The sequence below is a fragment of the Rhinolophus sinicus genome, chromosome 5, assembly GCF_057876585.1.
Source record: "Rhinolophus sinicus isolate RSI-liver-muscle chromosome 5, RSI-T2T, whole genome shotgun sequence".
Taxonomy (NCBI): domain Eukaryota; kingdom Metazoa; phylum Chordata; class Mammalia; order Chiroptera; family Rhinolophidae; genus Rhinolophus; species Rhinolophus sinicus.
In genome coordinates, this window is record NC_142505.1 from 90,188,496 (window position 1) to 90,212,221 (window position 23,726).

At 46.2% G+C, this 23,726-nt stretch overlaps 1 protein-coding gene, 1 long non-coding RNA gene and 1 pseudogene across 3 annotated transcripts; 1 reads left to right on the plus strand and 2 right to left on the minus strand.

The window, feature by feature from the left end:
• Positions 1-831: 831 nt before the first annotated feature.
• Positions 832-5,770, minus strand: LOC109448753 (uncharacterized). Its single transcript, XR_002137595.3, has 3 exons — positions 2,429-5,770; positions 1,950-2,142; positions 832-970 (listed from the first exon to the last, which is right to left on the minus strand). It is a non-coding gene; the product is annotated as an uncharacterized LOC109448753 (long non-coding RNA).
• SMIM3 (small integral membrane protein 3) lies at positions 5,771-21,868 on the plus strand. Of its 2 annotated transcripts, none has more exons than XM_019734407.3 (2): positions 5,771-6,161; positions 20,529-21,868. In XM_019734407.3, the coding sequence occupies exon 2, from the start codon at positions 20,540-20,542 to the stop codon at positions 20,720-20,722; it is 183 nt and encodes a 60-aa protein (XP_019589966.1). In that variant the 5' UTR covers positions 5,771-6,161; positions 20,529-20,539; the 3' UTR covers positions 20,723-21,868. The 2 variants fall into 2 exon arrangements, with proteins under 2 accessions (XP_019589966.1, XP_088654867.1); XM_088798741.1 differs by lacking the exon at positions 5,771-6,161 and adding an exon at positions 8,512-10,199.
• LOC141567291 (small ribosomal subunit protein eS25 pseudogene) lies at positions 12,952-13,663 on the minus strand (annotated as a pseudogene).
• Positions 21,869-23,726: the final 1,858 nt, after the last annotated feature.

Here is a 23,726-nt window from a genome sequence, read left to right on the forward strand (position 1 = left end):
AGCTTGTCCCCTCCGCCCCACTCCCTTCCCTGTGGTTGGTGGACTAACCGGAAGCTAACATCAGTTTGGTGGCACCATGGAACACTTCCTCTGTGCTCTGCTGAGGATGCAGAGACGTGAGCTAGGCATCCACTACTTTCGGACAGAGGAAGCACAGGGTGACCTTGAGTTAACCACTGCAGCTGTTACCCAATCGCTGTTAGTGTTTAAGGCAAACGCCAGCCTCTGAACTGCTGGCTCATAAGAGCACACTCAGGGACGTGTACTCTCTAGTCCACTCGTCTCTTCCTCCTGCACATTTGCCCCTTGGCATTCACAACTGACTCAAGAGCTCTGGAGGAAGTGGGGAGCCGTTGCAGGATTTCAAGCAAAGCAGTGACATGATCTACATTTAACAAGGGTCCCTCTGGACGCTGTTTTGGGACTGGGCTATAGAGAGACAAGAACAGAAACAGGGGCTCATTTTGGAGATGACAGCAGTGAGCCAAGCCTGAGATGACAGTGGCCTGGACCAGGGATTCTGACTATATTTTGAAGGTAGAGCCTGATGCCCACCTCCGGGACGTCATGCACATAGACGGCCATGTGAAGGGTAGTTTGGAGTCATGCACCAGGGAGGCCCTTTTGGGCCAGAAGACAATCCATTTCATGGTTTGGCTGAATTCAGCTACTGGAAGTTTATTTCCTCAGAAATTATCAAGGCTATCTGTTTCTTCTCCCTGAGACATCATGGGAAGAAGGAGGTGGAGCTAACTTGTTGAGTCTACTTTTTCCCAAATCACAAAGCTTTCTTATTACCGCACAGGAAAGCGTATTTCACAAGCGGCCCAGAGGAAGAGCCAGTCTGTTGCTAAACACATGAATCGCATCAGAGCTCCATCTCAGGCTGAGAAGGAGAAGCTGATGGATGAGAGGGTCCCGCTCATTGGGAATGGTGCCAAGGGTTCTTCTAAACAAACTTTGCCCATTGCTGTGAAGGTAAAGTGAATTAATAAAAGTTAAAGTGGGCATAGAACATCATAAGTTGCTATGTAAGTATTTGCTATTAGGCCATAGAACTTAGTCCAATCTCCTCATTTGTAAGTGGGGAAACCGGTTCAGACAGAGGAAGTAGTTTGTCTGAAGTTACACTGGTTCTCCAGCTTACTTAATGAACACAAAGTTGATTCCTTTTTATATGTTTGGGTCATTGGGATTTCCAGTCCTGCCCACACTCCCATCTGTGCTTCTTGGGTGCCCCTTACAATTTACTTCTGGGAAGCTCTTTTAGCTTGAGCTAGCTGTCGGTGTCTGTGAATCTTTCTGCCCTCACAGGGAAGTTCAATGGGGTGTTTTACTACTCGTGAGCACCTGTGGAAACCAGCCCCCAAATTAACCCTCAGTGGTGTTCATACTCTTGTATATTCTTGTCCCAGGGTTGGTCTGTGTGACCAACAGCATACGAAAGAAGTGGCAATATGACGTTTCTGAAACTAGATTATAAAAAGGGGGGAAAAAAGTCTGTGGTTTCTCTGTTGGGTGCTCTCTTGTTATTTTGTGTGACCTCTTGGATCACTTGTTTGGGAAAAGCAAGCTGCCATTTTGTGAGCAGCCTTATGACCATGTGGCAAGGAACTAAAGACTCCAGCCAACAGCTGGTGAGGACTGAAGTAACAACTAGTACACAAGCTTGGAAGTGGATTCTCCTGCTCCACTTAGGTATTGAGATGACTACAGACCCAGCTTGTAGCCTAACTGCAATCTCATGAGAGACCCTGCGCTAGAACACCTCGCTAAGTGGCTCCTGGACTCCTGACTCTCAGAAACTATAAGATAATAAATGTTTGTTTGAAGCTGCTAAATTTTGAGATACTTTGTTACACAGAAACTCTAAGATAATACATGTTTGTTTGAAGCTGCTAAATATTGAGATAATTTGTTATACAGAAACAGGTAACGAATATACCCACCTTCCCTTACCACCATCCTAAAAGGTAGCCTTTGTTGCTCTGTGCACTTGTCTTTCCATCTCTGTCACCTCCATCATCCTGTCATTGCCTTGTGTGCTCCCCATGTATCCTTGTCGCCAACTATCTGAGGCCAAATCCAGAAGTCATCAAACCTGCTGAATTGCCCATAGTACCAAGAGGAGCAGATGGTAGGCTAAAATCAGAATTTGAGAGAACTTTAATAAAGGGACCATTTGCAAAAGTGTAAGTAGGGTAGAAAGTAATTACAAGGAATACAGCAGTACCCCAGGGCAAGTGAAGGTGGGGTGGTGTTTATGGCCTGAGGCCTGAAAAGGTAAAGGGTAAGCAGCATTTAACTTCCTGGAACCTGGAGACAGAGAGCTGTGTGACGAGGTCCCCCTGACAGGAGTTGGACTGTTGGGTCCAGGACAGAGCTAGGTTTTGGGAGACTCTGGGGTGGAAAATAGAATGCAACATACCTCAGCTCCTGCAGGCACTTCCCTCTTAGCGGAATCCAACAGGAAGCCAGTCATCGAGGAAACCTAATTTAGTTTGGGTTTCTCAGGAGCAGACTATGGGACAAGGCTTTAAAGGAAAGTCTACTGAACTGAAAAGTTTAAGTGAAAATGTATTTGAGAGGTTCTTGGTACACCAGTAGAGTGAGGAAGTGATACGAGGAAGAGAAGGCAGCCAATAAGATTGTGTTATTAAGCCCGCTGTAATAGAGAGTGACTGGAGCTTAGGCCCACAGAAAAACTCTGGAAAACAATGTAAACACACACCGGAGAATTATTCTAACAGTGGGTGAGGGAGTTGGGGCGTTTGTGCCCCTAAAGTCTGCTTGAGGGCCACTTCCCAGGATGGGTTATTCCTTGGGTACTTTGGATTGCCAGCCTGGTAGACTGGCCGTCTGTGGGTTTGGAGAAAGCCCTCAGACACAAAGATACTGTCAGTTAGAAGTCTGGGGAGAACTGAAGTGGGTGAGGTCCAAGCAATTTGGGCAGGGCATTGACAGTGCCTGCTACAGGGTCCTTTGTTGTGGGCCAGATGTGGTACAGATGTACCACCCCATGCACAAAGCAGGATGGAGAAGTGTGTGGAGGGTGACTCTAGAAGGACAAATCAAACTTACCTGCATATGTGAAGTAAATAAGCAATATTTACCAATATTCTCTAAAATGGAATATCACTGTTTAGGTGCCAAAACAATTTTTCCTGTTGATTCTCACGGTTGCTGTCCTCTACCATGTATCTAATGGAGTGATTGTGCATCTGCATTTTGCACTGTGCACGAGCTAGGCAGGAATTAGCCTATTTCATAGGGTAAAAGACAGGCACAGAGAGCACTTAACTCAGTAAGAGTCAGTTAGGTGTAGGACATTTAGAAGCAGTTCTGCCACTTACTGGCTAGGCAATCTTAGCCAAGTTAACTTATTTCCTTTGGGCCTCTGTGTTCTCATGTGTAAAACGGGGGTTAGTAACATTTTCATTGTAGAATTGTCGCAAGAACGAAATGGTATGATATATGTGAAACACTTGCTACATGGTAAGTGCTGAAGAAGTGTTTTTAAAGTAAATAATCCTTTGGGGGGGGGAGGCAAAGGGCTTTTATTATACACGTATATATTCTTTTCTTGAGCCCACATTTCCTCAAAAATTAGACTGACTGGACTGAATATATCTACCAGTAATAGGCATTCTCTTCTCTCTTGGCTACATGATTGCGTGATAATGGACCACTTTGGAATTAAGCCATGAGAATTGATTCAAATAATTATAACCACATTCATGAGACCACATGACCATCACTCCACTTCAAAGCCACAGAGCAGAACCCTTCCTTTTCCTTTAATTCAACTCTCTTCTCTTCATTTTTGGGGTCTAAAGACCTAGGGAGGGGAAGGGACTCATTGAAGGTTATATGGCAGACTTGTGCTAGAGCCAGGATAAGAAGCCCCGGTTTAGTGCAGTTTAGTGCCCTTTGGATTGTGCCCATTTGGTACACCCACTTCCCTCTGTCTCCCCAGCCCTACCACCTTTCCAATAAAATCCTCTGCAACGTCTCTCTGCTTGCATACCTCCAGTGTCAGGGAGCTCAGGACATTACAGTGAGCTGAGACCTGCCTCTCTTCCACTGACACTAGCTCTCGGTTGTCCCTCAACTCAGCTCCCTCTGCCCCAGGATATACCTCAGAGGTATGCTCAGGGTCCCCACAGTCTACACAAGTGCCCCCATCTCCGGACCAAAAAGCTTGGTTTCTTGCAGCTCTGTCTTTCTTTAGTCTGTTCTAGAAGTTGAGAGGAATTTTACCTTCTAGATACATAATTACCTTCAAGCTGCGATGGCCAGAAGGGAACACAAATTTTATGTGTGAACTTGGCTGGGCCATGGTATCCAGATACTTGGTCAAACATGTCTTGGTGTTGCTATGAAGGTGTTTTTTAGATGAGATTAATATTTTAATAAGTAGACTCTGAGTAAAGCAGATTACCTTCCATAATGTGGGTGGGCCTCATCCAATCAGTTGAAGGCCTTAAGAAAAAAGACTGATGACCCTTGATGAAGAGGGAATCTGCCAGCCGATGGCCTTCGGACTCAAGCTGCAGCACCAACTCTTCCCTGAGTCTCCAGCCTGCTGGCTTGCCCTATGGATTTTGAAGTTGTCAGCCTCAACGATCATGTGAGCCAACTCCTTAAAATCAATCTCTATTTATCTATCTCTAGCTCTCTTTACACACACAAGACACGCACACGCACACAACTAGTTCTGTTTCTTTGGAGAACTATGACTAATACAATACATTTTCAAGCATACACTGCCTTTAGGCACAACCCCAGAACTAGAAAGGGAAGCCTTGGTTGACCTCTCATCTTCCTCTCAGCATCTTCATTCAACAAATGGTGCTGGTGATAGAAAAAGGAAAATATTGCAACCAGAGTTCTGAACTTAAGGCCCTGAAAAAATCAGACCCTACCCCAAATTGTTAGTGCAGAGTGGCATAGAATTTAGGCTCTGTAATCAAAGTCCTAATCTGGCTTTGACAATTGCCAGATGGTGACCTTGGGAAGTGACTCAACCGCTCTGAGTCTCAGTCTAGTTTCCCCATCTGTAAAAGGAGGCGTTTGGATTAGATCATTTTTAATTTTCTCTTTAATTTTGGACATGCTCAAGGCCTGAGCTCCTGTTTGTCAGAAGACAACTGAAGAACGCTGGACGACTAAATTAAAATTTGTGGGTGCCAAGATGGGACGGGGAGTCCTGGTCACTGGGTGAATCACAGAGGCAGGCAGGAAATCGCAGCGTTGACTGTCCTGTGTGAAAGCTGGGCCTGGACTGGCAGGGGGGCATGGGAGGTCTCTTCAGACATTGAACTCCAATGGGCCATTGATCACCTCCGATTGGGCCATTTCACTGCTTCCACTAAATAAACAGGATGCTCAGAAGCATGTGACAACAGACAAGCAACTAGTTTCACGCTGGACCTGTAAGTCATTCCTCTGGACAGGGCTGGGAGACAGATGTTATCATCCTCACTTTACAGGGAATGAAACAGTCAGCGAGGGGAACGCCTCTTGTTAAGGATCCTATACTCAGTACATTGCAAGGCAGGAGCTCCGAATCCGAATCCCGCTCTTCCATCCAAACCCTTCGGCTAGACTTTCCCATGTGTAGATTACAGCTGGAAAGGCTCTTGGAGGACGCGTTTTAGGCCCGCCCTCTCGGTTTACAATACAGAAAGCGTAGCCCCCGCGACGGGGGAAGTGATTGTTCAGGGCCACATGGCGAGTGCGTGACAAGGCTGCGAAACCGAGAGACTCTTCATTATCTTCTCTCTCTTGCTAGCTTCTTTCTCACCCGCAGCCCGCGGGGAGCAGGGGGAGGAGCTGCGCCTGGTGGCGGCGGCCTCGGGCCCCGGGCCCCGGCTTTCCGGGGCGGTTCCTGGCGGCAGTGCATTCCAGAGCCACCGGATCAGCGCGCGGAGTGCCCAGCGGTGCGTCCCGGCCGTGCTGCGCGCTCCTCGGAGGAGCCGGGCACATTCTGGGCCTAAAGTCCAGGGCTAGGTGCCGCTTCCCGCTGCCCGAGCCGGGGCCGGCCCTGGGGGCCCGGAGAAGCTCGGGAGCCGTTCCTGTCCCGGGAACTTTCCGCAGACCCGGTGCGATCCAGCTGCGGCAGGGGCCGCGCGTTTTGAAAGCAACTTTGCGGATCCGGGGTGAGTGGGGCCATTGGGTGTCGTGCGTGGGGCTCCCTCCGGTCCTCGCGCTGCCCCTACCCCAGTGCCTTCCCAAATCCCCTCTTCTAGCCCTTCTTCTTCTTCTTCTTCATTTCTCCCTTGATCACTTTTGCAGTTCCCTATTCTCCTTTTCTCAGCTCTTAACGTTCCAGCTGCCTGCCACACACGATCTTGGGCCTCTGGGGAGGCTGGAGCTTGGATGGGTGAGCCCCCAGCCCTACGGGAGACAGGCTTCTGTCCGGTTGTCGGTCTTGCTTTTCTCAAAGTCTCACATAGAAGTTTGGAACCAGGAGTGGTGGCTTTCAGCCCTGGTCTGTCACTAGCGCTTTCACCATCCTATCTCCGAGCCTTGTTTCTCCATCTGTGAAGCGGAGAAGAGAGCCTTTGCATACAGAAATCAGGTCAGAAAGGGGTGTGCAAAGTATCTTGGAGAGAAGCCTTCCTTCCAGGCTCCCTCCTCTCCTCCCTCCACCCCTTTACTGAGGACTCGGTTGTTCCGGGTGCTGGTTCTCTCGTACCGTGTGCCCGCCACAAATTCCTTGATAGTAGGGACTCTCGCTAGGCTCATCGCTGAGGCATCCTCAGCACCTGGCACACGGCCTGGCACAGAGGAGCTCAACACGGGTCACTGAGTAAAAGCCATGAGGGAAGTGAGCCATACAAACCTGTACTACCGTCCGGGCTTCTTATTTTGGTTGAGTGGCAAGGCTAGACTCGTATTCCTGCATCTCCACTTGTGTCGTCCTGAGTCCTGACAGCACGGGTCCTGTTGGCCCCTGGGGCTCATGCGTGTCCCTTTTCTCTAGAGTCCTCAAAGCTCTAGGCTATTGAGGTGAAAGCTGCTCATTCAAGTATCAGATTCCTTGCACACCTGCTATGATCTGTGCTTCCACTGCAGTGGGTAAGCGGTCAGCAAGGGTTGTGAACGCCTGAATGGGATCAGGGGTGGGAGTGGGGGTGGGAAGAACAGTTCCTGGGGAGTCAGGAGACACTCTGAGTTACCTGCCTGGGGCATTTCCACTGTCTGGACCTTGCCTTTCCATCTGTAAAATGAGGAAGCAGAGGTGAAACAGATGGACAGCTGTAGTTGAGCGTGATAACGCTCTTTTGTGTCATGCAGGCCACTCTGCAATCCTCTGAGCACGTCCGAGATAGCCCAGCTGAGCTTCAGGATATCACGTATGTCTGTAGTAACAACTGAAAAAGCCAAGGAGACGTGTTTCTCTGCTCTAGCAGGGACCTCCTGTTTCCAGCTGTCCCAGGGTGATGAATCACGCTATGGAAGTTACAAGTCATGCTCCACCGAATCTTCCAAACACTGACCTCGCAGGGCGTCCAGACTGTGGTTTCCATTGCAGGAACGGTCTGGGGAATTCTCCCTTTCTGGCACAGGCTGAGAATCATTGAGCTGTGGTGAGGTGTTTGACACATAAAAGAAATGAGAGACTCTGGGGGCTCTGATGTGGTCGGGTCACACGGTGAGCCCGGTATGGCAGAGCCAGGGGTAGAGGCAGTCACAGCTTCAGATGTTTTCCCCACCATGTTCTATTCCTTCTTTAAAACAATGTGCTTCTGTTTCTTCTCCATGGGTTAAACATACAAACAAAGGAAATATCTCCAAGAAAAGAGGAACTTTGTATGAGCTGGTCTCACACCGCCACTACTGGCTGTGGTAGGTATCAAAGGTGGACACGTGCTCACACACAGTTTACAGGAGTCAATGTTGGTATTACCACACCCTGCAGACCCCCACCCTGATTGGCCAGGGACACTGAATGATGTAATAATAATCATACTTGACATATATTGAGTGCTGACTATGAACCAGGCATTATTCTAAGCATGTATTAACTCATTTAGTCTTTATTTCAATCCTGTGAGTTAGGGACCATGATTACATCCATTTTGGAGAATACTAGGGTCCCTAGGGATTCACTAGCCCACTGACTGTGAAATTGTCAGTTAACTTCCCCTGGGTCACCCTGCAAGTAAGTGACAGAGGCAAGATCTGAACCCAGACCACCCCCAATTCCAATGATATTCAGAGCATAGGCCCTGGAGCCAAACTGCTTGGGTTCAAATGACAGCGCTGCCACTTCCTTCCTTTCTGTGAGGTCCAGAGAGAGTAAGCAATTCACCCATGGTCACACAGGAAGCAAGTGGCAGCGCTGTCATTTGAACCCAGGCAGTTTGGCTCCAGGGCCTATGCTCTGAATCTCATTGGAATTGGGGGGGGGGGGGGGGTCTGGGTTCAGATCTTGCCTCTGTCACTTACTTGCAGGGTGACCCAGGGGAAGTTAAGTGAGAATTTCACAGCCAGTGGGCCAGTGAATCCTTAGGGACCCTAGTACTCTTCCAACTCACTAGGGAAACAGACAATGTCAAGTGATAGAGGTGTACGTCCAGAAATTAGATAGCCAGGAGGGGAACAGGTCACTGTTATAATTGCCTGGCACATGACATTACAGCAAACCAGATTCATTTTGAAACCATGTGCTTTAAATTGCTTAGTTGTATACAGATGTAGCTTCCTTATTTTATGAATTTGGACTTTAACTGGCCAATCGGGCATGTGAAGTACTGGTGACCCACTATGTAGGATCAGGGGAAATGAAATGGAGGAGGGAGAAGGAAAGACAGAAAACTAAACTGGGTTTCAATTAATGATGACACATGTCTGACACACATGTCACTACTCCTAATCCCCTGTCCCAGGCAGATATCGATATTCAGGACCTTGCATGTAACCTCCACGAGGCCGGGGAGTCCTTCCTGACTCTGAACCGCCTCTGCCCGTTGATTGTGAAGCTTTTATCTGGCTCTCCCAGCCTTCCCATTTCAGTCCCCTGGGTTATGGTCAAGGAAGTACCGAATGGCAAAACAAAAGACCTTTCTTTTCGAGTGCCCTGGTAGCATCTTAAGAAACACCTTGGGGCTTTTTAAAGATTAATCTTCTCTTCCCTTCACTGCTTTCTAGTTTTTCTTTAATGGTCTTTAACCCAGGACTGTTCTGGACCTGGGCAGGGCTCTCAGGGAGATAGGATGTCAGGAGAGCAGAGTTAGCCTTGGAAAGGTGGCCAGACCCTTAGAGGTCACCTTGTCCATCCTTTCCAGTTGACTGACAGGAGACTGAGGCCCAGTTTGAAAGAAGGAATTACTCAAGATCACACAATTTATAGGTTTTCTAATGCTGCCACAAATTACCACAATTTTAATAGCTTAAAAAATCAAATTTATTATATTACAGTTCTATAGATCAGAAATCCGGCATGGGTCTCCCTAGAATAAAATCAAGGTACCATTAGGCTGCATTTCTTTTGGAGTCTTTAAGAGAGAATCAGTTCCCTGCTTATTTGAGTTGTTGGCACTATTCAGTTCCTGTGGTTGTGGGACCAAGGGCACTGTTTTCTTGCTGGCTATAAACTGAGGGTCATTCTCTGCTCCTAGCGACCACTGCATTCCTTGGCTCACAGCCACCTTCCTCCATCTTCCAAGCAAGCATGTTGACGAGCCGTGTCCTTCTCATGTCAGCTCTCTCTGACTCGCTCTTCTGCCTTCCTCTTCACGTTTAAGGACTCGTGTGATTAGACTGGGCCTGCCTAAATAATCCAGGATCATCTCTCCATCCCAAAGTCCTTCATTTTAATCATGTCTGCACAGTCCCTTTTGCCTCTGTTCTCCTGACTCCGTCCTCTGAGTCATGTTTTCTTTTTCACGTTCGAAGTTCCAGGGACCAGGACATGGACATCTGTGAGGCCATTATTCCTCCTATCATGCCCAGCGAGGCGGGATTGGTGACACTCAGGTGCCCTTGCAACTCGATCACTGAGCCCCCCCTGACAGCCCACGTCCTGGAGAGTCTTCTTTGTCGGGCCAGCAAGCAGCAGGCACTTAGTCGCTGGCAAATAACAATGATGGATGGTAGAGGTTTAAACAGGATGCTGTGGATTTGGCCTGCGTTTCTCCTCTGCTGGCTCCCTGTTGGTTTCTAAGACTCGCTATTGGCTGGGTCAGATGGTACGTGCAGTCTTGAACAGCTCTGGCAGCTTTCTGATCTCTTTGAAATATCCTGGTGTTTTTCCATTTTTCCAGTCACAGAGGAGTAGATAGAAACTCGGGCAGAAAACAAGACTTTAGATGGTTAAGAATTTTGGAGGAGACAGAAGCCAGTTGGGGTAAAACGAGAACAGAGTGTTCCTCGGGGACCTTGGGTCGTTGGGAAAATGCCTCCAATTTGATTTATTTCACATTTTTGATAGATGTGTGTCCTGCCCATCCCTTCTTCTGGCCCCTTTCTTTGGAACAGAAGTCCCCCGTGGAACGGACTCTGTGCTGGGTTGGTAAATGCTTGAGGCTAACTCTCACTTAATGGGAGGAGAACTATATCTAAGTGTAAATATGAGCTGGGATGGCCTTTTCACACTGAATTTGGCATGGGAAATCCCCTCCCCTTTTATCAGCCTCCCTGTCCTCTTCTAAGAACAGAGAAAAAGAGGTTCATACCCTGGGGAACTCCATCCTACACCCCTACACCCACTTCAACGCCCAGCTCCTGAGCACAGCGAATCAGCAGACCTCACATTGAAGCTCACCAGCCCAAGAAAGTCAGCAAGAGGGAATCCTAGAGGAAGTTATTCTGAAAGGCCAGCCCTCCTCTCCCTGGTATGTACTGGGTAGGCTGGGAAAGAAAGAGGTCTCCATAATCCTTCCTGGATGGAGAGCCCAGAAAATGATCAAATCAGAGGATGTCATCTTATTTTAGAGATAGGGTTCTGACTTTTAAGGTCATTGGACTTTCCACAGGGGTGAGGATCCTCTCTGGACCTCTACCAACTAAGTTCCAGGAGTTGAGCTCAAATGTGAGGTTCCCCAGTCTGCCCACATTCATTCTTTCACCACTCTCACATTTATTGGGAACATACTGTGTGCCAGGGCCTGTGATAGGGGCTGAGGGTACAGCAGTGAACAAGAGACGAGGCTTTTGCTCTCCTTGTGCTTGTATGTGAGCAGGCAGAGATGGCCAATAAAAACAAATAAGCCAACAAACAAGTTAATTTTAGGTTGCGGAAAGCGTGTGAAGAAAATGAAAGAAGGTGTGAGACAGAGAATGGCTGGTGGGTAAGGGTGGGTCTGGAAAGGCTTTTCCAAAGAAGTACCGTTTAAATTGAGATCATGGACATTGAGACCCTGGATGTTGAAAAGAAAGATCTGGGGGGAGGAGCATTCTAAGAAGAAAGAACAGCAATCACCAACGCCTTGAAGTGGGACCAGCACTTAAGACCCAGATCATTAGGTACCCCAGTGGGGCTCCTTCTTGGTATGTGAGTTGCCCTCTCTGTCTGGCCTAATTGCTCCATTCTTCTCTGACAATCTCACCAGCTCCTTCCGAGGGTAGAGCTTTATAAGGGTCCTATAAGTCGTGTGATGCTGGTAAACCCCCAAGTCTACTGCCTTGGGAACTGTCAGCCTCACAGCTCATATTCTGCAAGGGGCTTGAAGACACACCCCAGCATCAGTGACTAAGAGCTGGTTCTAGTTGCCTTTCAGCCCCCTCCCCGCCCCCCGCGTCTGGTGGAGATGAAACAGCAGCAGCACTGTCTACTCAGAGCTCTGGCAGTGCTAGACTAAGACCACACCTACAGGAAGCCACCTGCCTCTAGCTGCCTTTTCTCCCACTTTGGGATAATTAAGCCTGCCTGCCAGCAGGAAGTCATTTCTTTTATTGCCTTCTTCCTCTGTGAACTCCTTGGCGGTAAAACCGGTTGGATAACCATTGGCGATCTCTCAAAAATTAACTGTTAGCTGCAGTTCAGAGGTGTAGGGTGTGCATTTCCGGTGGAAGGTCAAAACTGGGACAGATCATCAAAGGCTATTTATGAAACTATCACTGTGGTGTCGTAGATCAGACTCACAGCATTCGTGGCACCCAAACTAGTGGCGGGCCTCTGAACTTTTTGAACTTAGGAGCTGTATTGTGTTCACTAGCTCAATTGAACATATATGAAGCCCTTACTATGTGTCCGGCATTGTCCTAAGTAAGTGCTTCCCATCCATTAGTTCATGCAATTTCCACGTCATCCCAGTGAAGTAGTTACTACCATTATTTACTATTATTCCCATTTTACAAATGAAACTGAAGCTTAAAGAGGCAGGCTTCTCGCCAAAGCCACAAGATATACACTCGTATGCTCCCCACACACCACAAAGCTTCACCTCAGAGCTTTGCTGATGATGTCTACTCTGCTCATCCTGTCTTTCCCCTCTCTTCTTCCTTTTGAACTCCTACTTATCTGCAAAGCCCATAGCCAGAGGCCCCCTTCTTTGTAAAGCCTTCTATTTTACTTAGACAAAAACAAAAGAATGAGGATTAATCTTTTTGGAGCATCTATTATGTTCCAGGATTCTATTCATTTTGCCTCACTTTATTCTCACAGTAGGATCGTGCAAGGTAGTGCTTTTAGGGCCCCTGTTTTACAGATGAGAAGACAGAGGTTTAGAGATTTTCAGTAACTTGTCCAAAGTCACACCTCCTATAAGGGTGGAAATCAAGATTCAAATCAAGATGCTCTTAACTCCAGAGTCCATGCGCTTTCTACTTCTTTCCTCTTGTCCGGAAGCATGTGGTTTGGACCGTCAGCGTAGCACTTCTTTGCCTTGGATTGCAATTAGCGACTGTAATTGATGTCTTTCTCCTCCAGGAGAGAGTGAGCGTCTTAAGAACAAACACTATTTATCTCTACACCCACTGCTCGATCCCTAGTGGTTTTTTTTTTTTAATTTAATAAAGTTTCATTTTTCAAAATGTACAGTTGGTGGGACCTGTCGTTCCTGCATCTTCCCCAGCAGCTGGGGCAGCCCCACCCTCGGTGTTTCTGGTGTAAATGCCGTGAGCTCTGCGCTCTGACGCTAATTTACTAAGCCCTGTACTAGGGGCTCCTGAAGGGCTGCCCTGGCCAAGGACCCACGGGTCTTGAGTCTCTCAGAGACAGCAGCTGGGGTTCCAAGCTTGTCGTTGGGAACTTTCTTACAGTTTGTCGTATGTCGCTTTGTCACACAAGACTGGGTTATTGAGCGGGTCCCGAACTTTGCCTTTGGACCGCTTCTCCTTTGTGGCCTGGCCTCCAGATTTGTTCACTGGGTCTTTGTTTTTCTTGGCCGACTTTCCAGCATCTTTCTTCTTCTTGATGTCCTCGGGCGGCATGGCGAAGCCCAGAGAGCCGTGGCTGCAGCTGCAGCCTTGCTAAGATGTCGGACAAAAAGGCCCCTGGTCCCCAGTGTTTAATCAAAGTGCCCTAAATGTTTATTGAATTAGATTGCATTGCTGCTCTACCTGTTTCATACTTGGGCTGGAGGAATGGGTCAGGTAAATCAAGCATGCTGCTAGCTGATGTTAAAAAATCATTAATATAGATTAATCCTCTATCATCTTTTTTGATAAAGATGTGGTCTGAGTTAGAGATGTGAACAAACTCTAGCTGAAGGAGGCGAGGATATTTGCTTCAGTCTGCGAGACCTGACGTACGGCCAGGAATTATTAGTCATAGGATGGACATTCGTAAACTGGTTCCTGTGTGTCAGAACACTGCTAAGTACTATGTATGATTATCCCGTGCAGTTCTCCTAGGCCTATGGGGCAGATACTATTATGTTCCCGCTTTTATTTTTGTTTTCCGCTGAGGAAAGGGAAGCACTAGGAAGTTTAAGTAAGTTATTCAAGGTTGATCAGCTAGAAAGTGGTGGAGCCACATTTACATCCAAGCTGCATGGCCTCCCAGCGTGGGCTTTTGACACTACTCTGTAGTGTGAGTGTAAAGGAAAGCTTTCCCTGCCATTTCCCACCCAGAAGTGTCTCCTCGATTGTCTTCACCCAGAAGAGTGTCCATCACCCTCCCAGAATGTAGGAGCTTGGGATGTGTGGATTGATGAGTCGTTTGTGCAGTACCTATACCACTGAGTAGAGAGGGAGGCATTCGGTGAGGAGAAGTAAGCTGTGCTGGGTGAAGGCAGTACTGGGCAGAGCTGGAACGTAGATGAAGTTATCCATTCCTCTCCCACTCCTTCCTTCCACATGCCTGCGGGCTTTTCCCCAATTGGTGGAATCTCCCAGTACCAGTAAGATTCCAGTGTCTCTGCCTCTCTTCTCTGATGTTCTTACCCACAGTGAGGAATACATAAGTTACAAGCCTCAGCCATTACCTTCTTCACTAGCTTTGTTTGCATTTGGGCCTTAAATCAAAGAGATAAAATGTAAAGGGTGGAACTGCATACGTCAGTGATTCTGACAGGACATTTCTTTCCTTTGCTCTTGGGGTGTGTGTGTGTTCTTGCCTCACCGGTGGTGAAGCTGCTTAGGGCTCTGGGCCTCAAAGTCCCCCCACTAGACTTGTACATAGTAAAAGGGTATAATCAAGAAGCCTGGCTGGCTCTCCATGTTTACATCAGTTTACTTTCTGTCACTGCTTTCTCCAGCCTGACTCCACTTTCTTCCCCAACTCCTGTCTCAGACAGGATAGCAATGGAATTAAAAAGAGCACTGCACATCAGGAGGCCTGAGTTCTCCCCTCCATTGTGCCATTAACTTTCCATGTGACCTTGGGCAAGTCATTGTCTTCAGTCTGTAAGATGAAAGGTGGGTTATGTGGTTTAAACTACATAGTGTCTAAATTCTAGACTACCATTCATTTGTAGAAGTTTCATCTGCCCAGAACAAACCCAGTAGGATACAATATTGCAATCTTAGCTTTCTATTGATACCATAACAAATTACCACAAATTTAGTGGCTTAATACATACACGGTATTCATGAGCTCACAGTTTCCATTATTTCTATTGCTGTTCTAGAATTTCTATTTGGTTCTTTTTTTAAAAAATCTGTTGTTTTCTTATAGTTTATAGTTCTTCGTCGAAATTCTCAATCTTGGATTTTTTTTTTTTCTCCTTGGACACAGGAAGGTTATTTAAAGTCTGTGTTTGTCTGACAATTCCAGTATCTGGAGCCCTGTAGATCTTTTTGTATTGTCTGTTGTTTCTGATGGTTCTGTTCTTGTCCTCTTGCCTTTTTCCATTCCTGCTTATTTCTGATTATATAGTGGACATTATATCTAAATAAAAAAACTGAAGCCTATTGCGATGTTATCTTGTCTAGAGAGGACAGAGGTTTTCATCTGCCAGACAACGGACAACCTGGAACTACCTTAATTCAGTTTGAGGGACTGTGATGGAGCAAAGGTGCTCGTAGTCTCTGGGATTGGTAGGCCTTTAGTTTGTTCTTATTACTCAGAGTGCTCGTTGAAGTCCAACATCAAAATGCAGGGGTTTTATTCTCCCTGTCTTCACAGTCTTGAATTCCTGAGTTTGTCAGAAATACTGCTTACTCTCCATCCTCCGCTAGTGGAAATACTGCTTCAAATGCCAGACTCACCACCCTGGATTTCTGTGTTCTCCCAGATCTCAGCCTGCTAATTCTTCATTATTTTATCATTTCTTAGTGCCTTCAGGCAGATTTTTTTTTGGTCCAATGTTTCTAGTTGTCCTCAATAAGAGGATTGGTCAAAATTTTCTAGTTTGTCATTGGATACTGGAAGCAAAAGTCCTGATTTTTGTAGATTGCTATCTCTTCTCAATTCTCTAAATCTAGAATGGCCTTTGGCCAAAAGCAGTAAGAGTCTGACGTGGACTTAGCAGAGAGCTGTGGTTCTGGCATACTCCACGCTCACTCTCCTGCGTCTGTATGGATGACGGCTCTAGGTAGTGGTGAACACAGGCTCAGGAGAGCTGAGTTTGAATCTGTTTATTTAGCTTTACGATCACAAGCCAGTTAACCTCTCACAGCTCTAGTTTCCACATCTGTAGAATAATATATCCTGCACGGGGTTATCGTGAAGGGTAAATAAGTTGATGTCTGGGACAAGGCCTCCCACAATACTTAGTACTTGGTAGTTGTGAAAGAAATGCTGGTGTGTGTGATTCTGTGTTTGAAGAAACAAAAGGGAGGGATACTACACTTCTCTGTGCTTCTGGGAAGTAAAAGAGCTATGTCTTCTGTAATAACAGTAATAACAGTAATTCCTAAGAGAGTATCTTATATATAGCAAGTCCTTAATAGTGCCCAACCAAAACCACTACTGCTCTGTCGGAGAGGTAAAAGTTGCTTGCTGGGGAATGAGCCTCATAATTGAAAGGTAGGTAGATAGCACAGATTAGTCACCTTAAATTTAGTTACTCTAAAACTCCTGACTTGTAGGAAATTTTAATTTATGAAATGTCTATATTTTTTTGTTGGAACTAGAAAATTTGCCATCAGATGGAATTGACGAGAACATTGTTTCTTTCTTTTGATTTTTATTTTTTCCAAAGGACTTTTATTTGCTTAGAAAAATGGTTCCAGAAATCAAACTTGATGTCTGTCAAGCAGGCAGCAGGGCACTCTCTTTCCTTCCTAGATTGGACCAAGTATAGTACTTGGTAGATGGAATCAATTTTCTACCTTTGGAGAAGGTGCAAGGTTTTCCTTTTTTACCCTTACATTTGGTCTTGTTAATGGACCCAAAATAGTCATTTGGGGATTATTAAACTTTCTACTGAATTGTATAAATTGCTTAAACTTGGGACTGGTGGTGTAGGGCCCGGATGGTATCAGGGGCTGGGGATACAAGTGGCTTCTTCCTTTGTCAGTTCAGAGTGGTGTTAACGCAGTTCCTTAGACAAATTTATGTTGAACATATGTCAAAGTTTATTATTCATTAATGAGGCAAATAGATAAAGTATGCCAGTTTAAAATGACAGGAATTTAGGCCTGCCTGCTGTTCTACCACCCTTGGTCAGAAAAAATATCATATTTTTATCAGTGATAAGTTTAAATTTGTGACATGAATGGTTCGGGCCATTATACTGACGTGACTCATTAATCAGAAATAACAAGCAATATATCTGCAAAGCAAACGATAGGCAGATTGATCTATGGTTATTAATTAGATGTACCAAGAAACAGGGTTTTATGCCGTCACAATGAGCCAGTGTACCCAGATGCCAAACAGAGGTCAAACATAAGTCAGCTAGCAGCAGCTTAGAGTCCTGCTTTGTCTCAAGTAAATTTTTCCAGCGTGCCATTAAAGATGCTGAACACATGCTTTGCGGAGTTCTTACTTTGGGGACAAAATTTTTCTTTCCCAGTGGGGAGAGGTGGAAGTGCCTGGAACCCCTATTACGTAGGAAGGAACAGCCCACTAGAAGATACATGTCTGAGGATTGAAAACGTCTGGACCTGTTTTGCCATCTGTGAAATGAGGCTGGTTCTAACTTCAGTGCTCCGTGATTCTCAGTTATGGTGAGCTCTGAAGGCTGAGTTCCTGTAAACGACAGGTTTTGCTTACAAAGTCAGCCAGGGAGATGATGTATTCCTGGCATTTGGAGTCACAGAGACTGTTTGATGTGAATCGGTTTACCGGAAAAAGCTTTTGTGGGGTTCCTTTGGCCCAAGGCGAGCTAGCTGTTGATGTAATCAGGAGACCACAAAGAATGACTTCTCCCGCCTCCTCGCCTCCGTACTCCTTAGCTGTGCGTGAGTCTCCTGTGACTCATGCGTCTGTGCCTGAGACCTCAGAGAAAGTGACCACGTATCTAAGGCTGAGGTAGGGCCAGACTATGCCTCTCCCCAGCCTGATACCCCTGAGGCCCTCGGGAGCCTTGCTCTGCAGACCTCCTTCATCCTGGACTTGCCTAGATCTGAGTAGACTGGTCAGATCAAAACAATCCAGAACAACAAAAAAATCCAGAAAAGATGGTCAGATCAAAACAATCCAGAACAACAACAACAACAAAATCCAGAAAAGAAGGAAAAAAAAGAAAGAAAATGGGGTTGCTTCTTTGACAATATCAAATTCTTAGGCTCCGAAAAAAAAAAAAATTTCTTAGGCTCCAGGGATTCCTCATCTATGCTGCTTCCAGTGACTAGAAAAACCTATGCCCAACCCCACGGATCTTAGAATCCATGAGCAATTAGCAGGCGTTACATCATATCAATGAAAATAACAACAGCAGTAAGTTTTTATATATGTACGGTAACTTATAAAAAAGGAATACATGCCCATGTTTAGGAAATTCAAACAGTATAAAACCATGAAGAATGAAAAAAGAAACCTTCCCCTCCTGGTCTGACTCCCCAAAGGTGGTCACTAGTAACACGGTCTTGGGATTCCCGTCATAAAAGAATTCTCATTTATGTAGCCTCACCCATCTATCCACCTCATTCTACAGAATCTGAACCACAGGACTCATCCTACACATTATCCTACACTTTATTTTCTTCCCTCTTAAAATATTGTGGAGCTCACCGCAGACCGTCATTCTTTTTAATAACTATAGTGACTATTCATTACGTACTCCAACAATGCTTGGTGTGTAGCTGTACATTGGTTAAATGAATAAATGACAATTGCTGTATGGTATTCCATTCTATGGAGATACCCTACTTTATTTGACTATTTATGGACACTTCTGTTGGTTGCTATAACAAACACTGCAGAAATGAACATTCTTGCATGTCCATCTTGGGGCCTCTCCTTAGGGTATGGTAGTCAGTACCCTACTTAGAGTGGCAACAGTGGGCCTGGAGCCAAAGGCATTAGAGAGGAAAAGTTACTGTTTAGGTAGAAAAGCAGGAAATAGGACTGGAATTGGGAATTTTGCCCAGGACCTAGGATCACAGAATTAAAAAGATATTAGATCTAGAAGGAACCATCAGAGGTATTTGTTCCACCCGCTGGCCAGGGGAATGTGCTAACATCTGTGGTTCTCAAGTTGTGCACTGAGCCCTGGGAGCCACAGTGATGAACTCACTGGAAAAGTGGGTATATGGGGGCTGCAAGATCTTTAAAGTTTTTGACAGGAATAGTGATATCTGACATCCCTCAGACACTATGGAACCTACTAGCTCAAGATAGTTTACGGTTTAACATTAATCACAGTACATTCCTTTTGGTGATGTTATAAGTTGTGAAGCTAAGTTTTTGGCGGTTGCCACGATACAGCAAGTACTCGCAAAAATGAATGTGGAGTAGGAAGTGAGCACGGCATTATCCAACCCAACTCCAAGGTTTCAAAAGTTATGCCGTGCCCAAAGTTGCACACATCCCATGAGTCAGTAACTGGTTAAGAATGAAATAAAAAAAATTTTTCTTTCAATTTATGCGTATTATTATTATTTTTTCAAACAGCTACTAATTAGTTAGGACGCAAATGCTTATTAAGTTGTTTGAACCCAGTTATGTAATAAATGGAACTGCTAGGCATTTCTTTTGGCCTAGAGTGCTGTGAAGAAATTACTAAGACACTAAGGGAGCTGTGAATTGAAAAGGTTTGGGAACAACTGATTTACATACTTTACCATCAGAACTCTTTTAGCTGCAAGTGAGAGAAACCAAACTGACAAGGCTTTTAAGCAAAGCCAGGGAATTATAGGCTTATACACCTGGGATATCCCGGGTTGCAGGTGGCGTCAGATCGGGCTGGGTTGAGGTACCCAAATGCGGTTATCAAGGCTCCATTTCTCTTTCCACCTCTGGACCAGCTCTCTATGTGTGGGTGAGAAAGCCCCATGCCTGTCCTTTCCAGGCTCACACCATTTCAATTTACCATCCCAGCAGAAAGAATCATCTTTTCCAATAGCTTGTGCATAAAAACCCTGTGAGAACTCTGGCCGCCGTAGACTGGGTCGCTTTCCTGTCCCTGAATTCAGACGATAGAGATTTGTAATGGCCAAGCCTAGGTCACATATCCATCCCTGTGCTCGGGTGAGTGCCCTGACTAAACCACATGGAGTAGGTCGGTTCTTCACAGAAAAGAGGGGGTTCTGTTACCCCAGGATGGGAGAAGAGGTACAGGGCCAGAAGCAAGGAATTTCCCATTTTACAGGTGAGGGGACAGACTGGCAGTAACGTCATATAATAGTTAAACATGGAGACTGGAGTCCCACCCATCTGGCTTCACTGCCTTTGGCACATTAACGTCACCATCTTTTAAGGCTTTAGCGTCCTCATCTGTAAAATGAGAGCAACTGAAGATACAGGCCAAGAAGTGAAAAAAATAAAAATAATCATCATCCCTACCTCAGCATTCATTGGTGGTTGAAGTGAGGGCTGAGTTAATACATAGAAAGCACCGGCAGAGCACCTAGCACATAGGACGCCCTCAGTAAATGAGGCCTTGGTTATTATTGATCGGGAGACCGTAAAGATCACACAGCTGGTAGGTGACCCAAGGGTCTGACTCCTGGAGCAGGTTGTCTTCCAACGAGGGAGGCAGGGAAGGCGCACAAAACAGTAATTTCCTCCTTCCTGTCTGTTGCAGACTGAGGCAGCATGGACGCCGTCAGCCAGGTCCCCGTGGGAGTTGTGCTCCCCAAACACATCCTGGATATCTGGGCCATTGTCCTTGTCATCCTGGCCACCATTGTCGTCATGACCTCCTTGTTGCTGTGCCCGGCCACGGCGGTCATCATCTATCGCATGCGGACTCATCCCGTCCTCAGCGGGGCTGTGTGAGACCCGCCCAGGAGGGACAGGGGCGGGACAGCCTCTTTCCCTTTCTCAGAAAAGCAGCAGGAGGGACTTTGGAGTCTGGACTCTGGAGCTTGACATGGGGGAGGAGACCTGAGTTCTGGTGCAGTCTGCCACTGGCCCGCTGAGGGAGTTCTGTCACGGGACCTAATCCTATGAGTTCCAGGTTCCTCGTCTTTCCAATGGGGCTCACTCTCCGTGCCCTTCCTACCTCACAGGGCTGTGAGAACCAATGGCTGGGTGGACGTTAAAACCACGTGTGAACAAGAAAGCCACCACAGACGTGCAGGTGTTACTGCTGAATGCTGAGAAGCTCTGAAGAACCAAAGCACCTGACTACTGCTGATGGCCTTCAAGGTGGTGAGGGACACGCTGGGGGCAGAGCCGCTTTGGCCAGTGCCCCTCAGGTCAAACCAAGCAAAAGCACCGTGCGTGTTCTCATTCCAAGGGGCCAGCAGCGAGTTGGCTCAGTTGTTTTCTTTGAGGTGCCACTCCCTCAAGTTTCCTGATTTGCTAGGGAATTCTGATCATGACACAGGAGGGAGCTGGGTGGGACTTCCCAGGACCTTGTCTGTGCCAGAAATCTCTGCCCTTGTGCAATCTGGAGGAGGGCTCTCCCCTTGCTTGGCAATGCCGAGGGAGCTGGGGCAACTCTTCCTGGAGTCTCATAGCTTTGCCACTCAAGCAATGTTGGGAAGTGCAGGGTAGCTGAGCTCCCCGGCCAGCTTTCAGAATCTCCAGTCCTATCCCCTGTGTGTGCCACACTGAGAGCTGCCCCAGCTCCTGTTGTAATTAGCTCCACAGTGTAATGTGTACTTTCTTCACTCCCTCCCACCAGCACTGCCACCAACCCAACATACAGACTTACATTTTAAGAGCTATTCCCAGGACTTGTGGAATTAACTTAAAACAATGATGGTTATTTTAGATGCTATGATTTATATTTATAGAGAGAGATTTCTGGACTACTCAAGCTCTTTGACCAAAATCAGAAGCATCCTGGGATTTAGTCAATTATGTAAAAAGATAGCACAGATATCAGGATATTATTATCCTGAAAATGATGCTTTTACTTTGATCTGATTTCACTGATGTACACCATCAATTTCCAATAAAGTACTAGAACAAGCATGTCTGCGGTCTTTCTTTAACGAGCACATATTAAACTCAGAACTGAGGTAAAAGGATTCCACTGAATTTATGGGCCGTAGAGAACATAGTTTGAATGTAGGAACAGAAAGGGAAGAAGAAGAATCAAATCGACTTCCAGGGTTCTAGCTTTGGCAAGTGGGTGAATAGTTGTGCAGTTTACACGGAGAATGCAGGGGAAAGAACAGGTTTTGGAAGTGGGATGATGAATTTAGCATTGGCCATGTTGAGTTTGAGGTGCTCATGATATTGACGTGGACACTTTTGGGATGCAGTTGGAAACCTCGGTCTGATCGCCGGGAGAGTTTATAGCTGGAGTTACGTTTGGGGGTTATTTGCATATATACAAGTGGACAGGAATCACCCAGGCAGAGCGCACAGACTGAGAGGAGTGAGGTGCTAAATGCAGAACCTGGAGAACGCTAAATAGAAGTGGAAGGGGAACAGAGAGAACAAAGCAAAGCAAGGAGATGGAACATGTCACGCGGGAAGAGGTGATGTGAGAGGGATGCAACCATACTTTGAGAGTTAAGGACCAACTGGGTACTTAGGAAGTGGAGATGGTGGGACCAGACAACGCCTTCTAGAAACAGGACGGTAGGATAGAGGTGCTGGAAGAGGGCATCGGGGAAAATGCTCAAGGGTAAACATGAGATGTATGAGGCTGCTCCCGGCATAACACAGCATACTAGGTTACAGCAGACTTTTTTATAAGTAGAAAGAGCAGTCTAAAGGATCCAGACCCTTCCTCCCCTGCCTACACCAGTTCGGCAATACACAGACCAATTTCATTGGTGAGAAATCTTAAGATCAATTGAGAGGCTCCTGTACCCCAGTGTGAATGCAAACCTAGCTGACTGGAGCTGATAGGAACATCTGTGGTACCCTCTTGCCATAATGTCTCCCTCAGCACCGCAGCACATGATCAAAAGGTAACCACAGCTCCCAGCTTCTCCCTGGGGAAGAAAGGAGAGGAGTGGATTGTACACCCGATGTTCCGACTTTTTGGGGGCTGCCTGAGGGACTGGTTTCTGTCTTGCCTGAATCTGAACACCGTCAGGAAAGGACCCCAGGTTGGGAGCCACCAAGAATAAAAGCAACAGTTTGGACTAATAAACACTCATGTTTCAAAGCCTGACTTGTGAAAAAAAGTGCGCCATTTGAAAAAAAAAAAAAAGAGAGAGCTACAGCGCCATCTGGTGATCACAACAATTATTCTTTTACTCATTGGTTTTTGAGTTTTGGAAGAAAACTTATTAATATTCATCAGTAATTAAGGTATGAAAGTTTCCTTGTTGACAACGTTTTCTCCTCCACTGAATTTTCTCTGTAACATCCCCTCCTCTAAAAGACTTACTTTGTTTCTCCTTTTTATTTCTGTAAATAATAAATTTTTGCAGCTACATCCCGATACAGTTGTCTGATTTCTTTGCAATAATTTCCTGAGAAAGGAGATGCTGGATCAAAGAGTAGTGCTTAATTTTAAAGCTTTTGATATGCATTTTCCAATTGTCTTTCCCGGAAATACTGTGCCAACATGCCACCCCACCAGCATTTTATAAGGTACCTTATTCACTGCACCCAATTCTACATAGAATCGTTACACTATTTTTTATTTTTTATTTTTTTACCTATTTGAATTTATTTGAATGTGGGTAGAATATCCTCTCTTGTAAGTTTGTCATTTTTAAATGCTAGTTATGTTGGGGCCTGCCCGGTGGCCAGGGGGTTAGAGCTCCATGCTCCTAACTCTGAAGGCTGCTGGTTCGATTTCCACAGGGGCCAGTGGGCTCTCAACCACAAGGTTGCCAGTTCAATTTCTCAAGTCCCTCAAGGGATG

What these genes read in the sequence shown, in the direction of transcription:
- SMIM3 (XM_019734407.3), top strand. Translation starts at nt 20,540, where the DNA reads ATGGACGCCGTCAGCCAGGTCCCCGTGGGAGTTGTGCTCCCCAAACAC.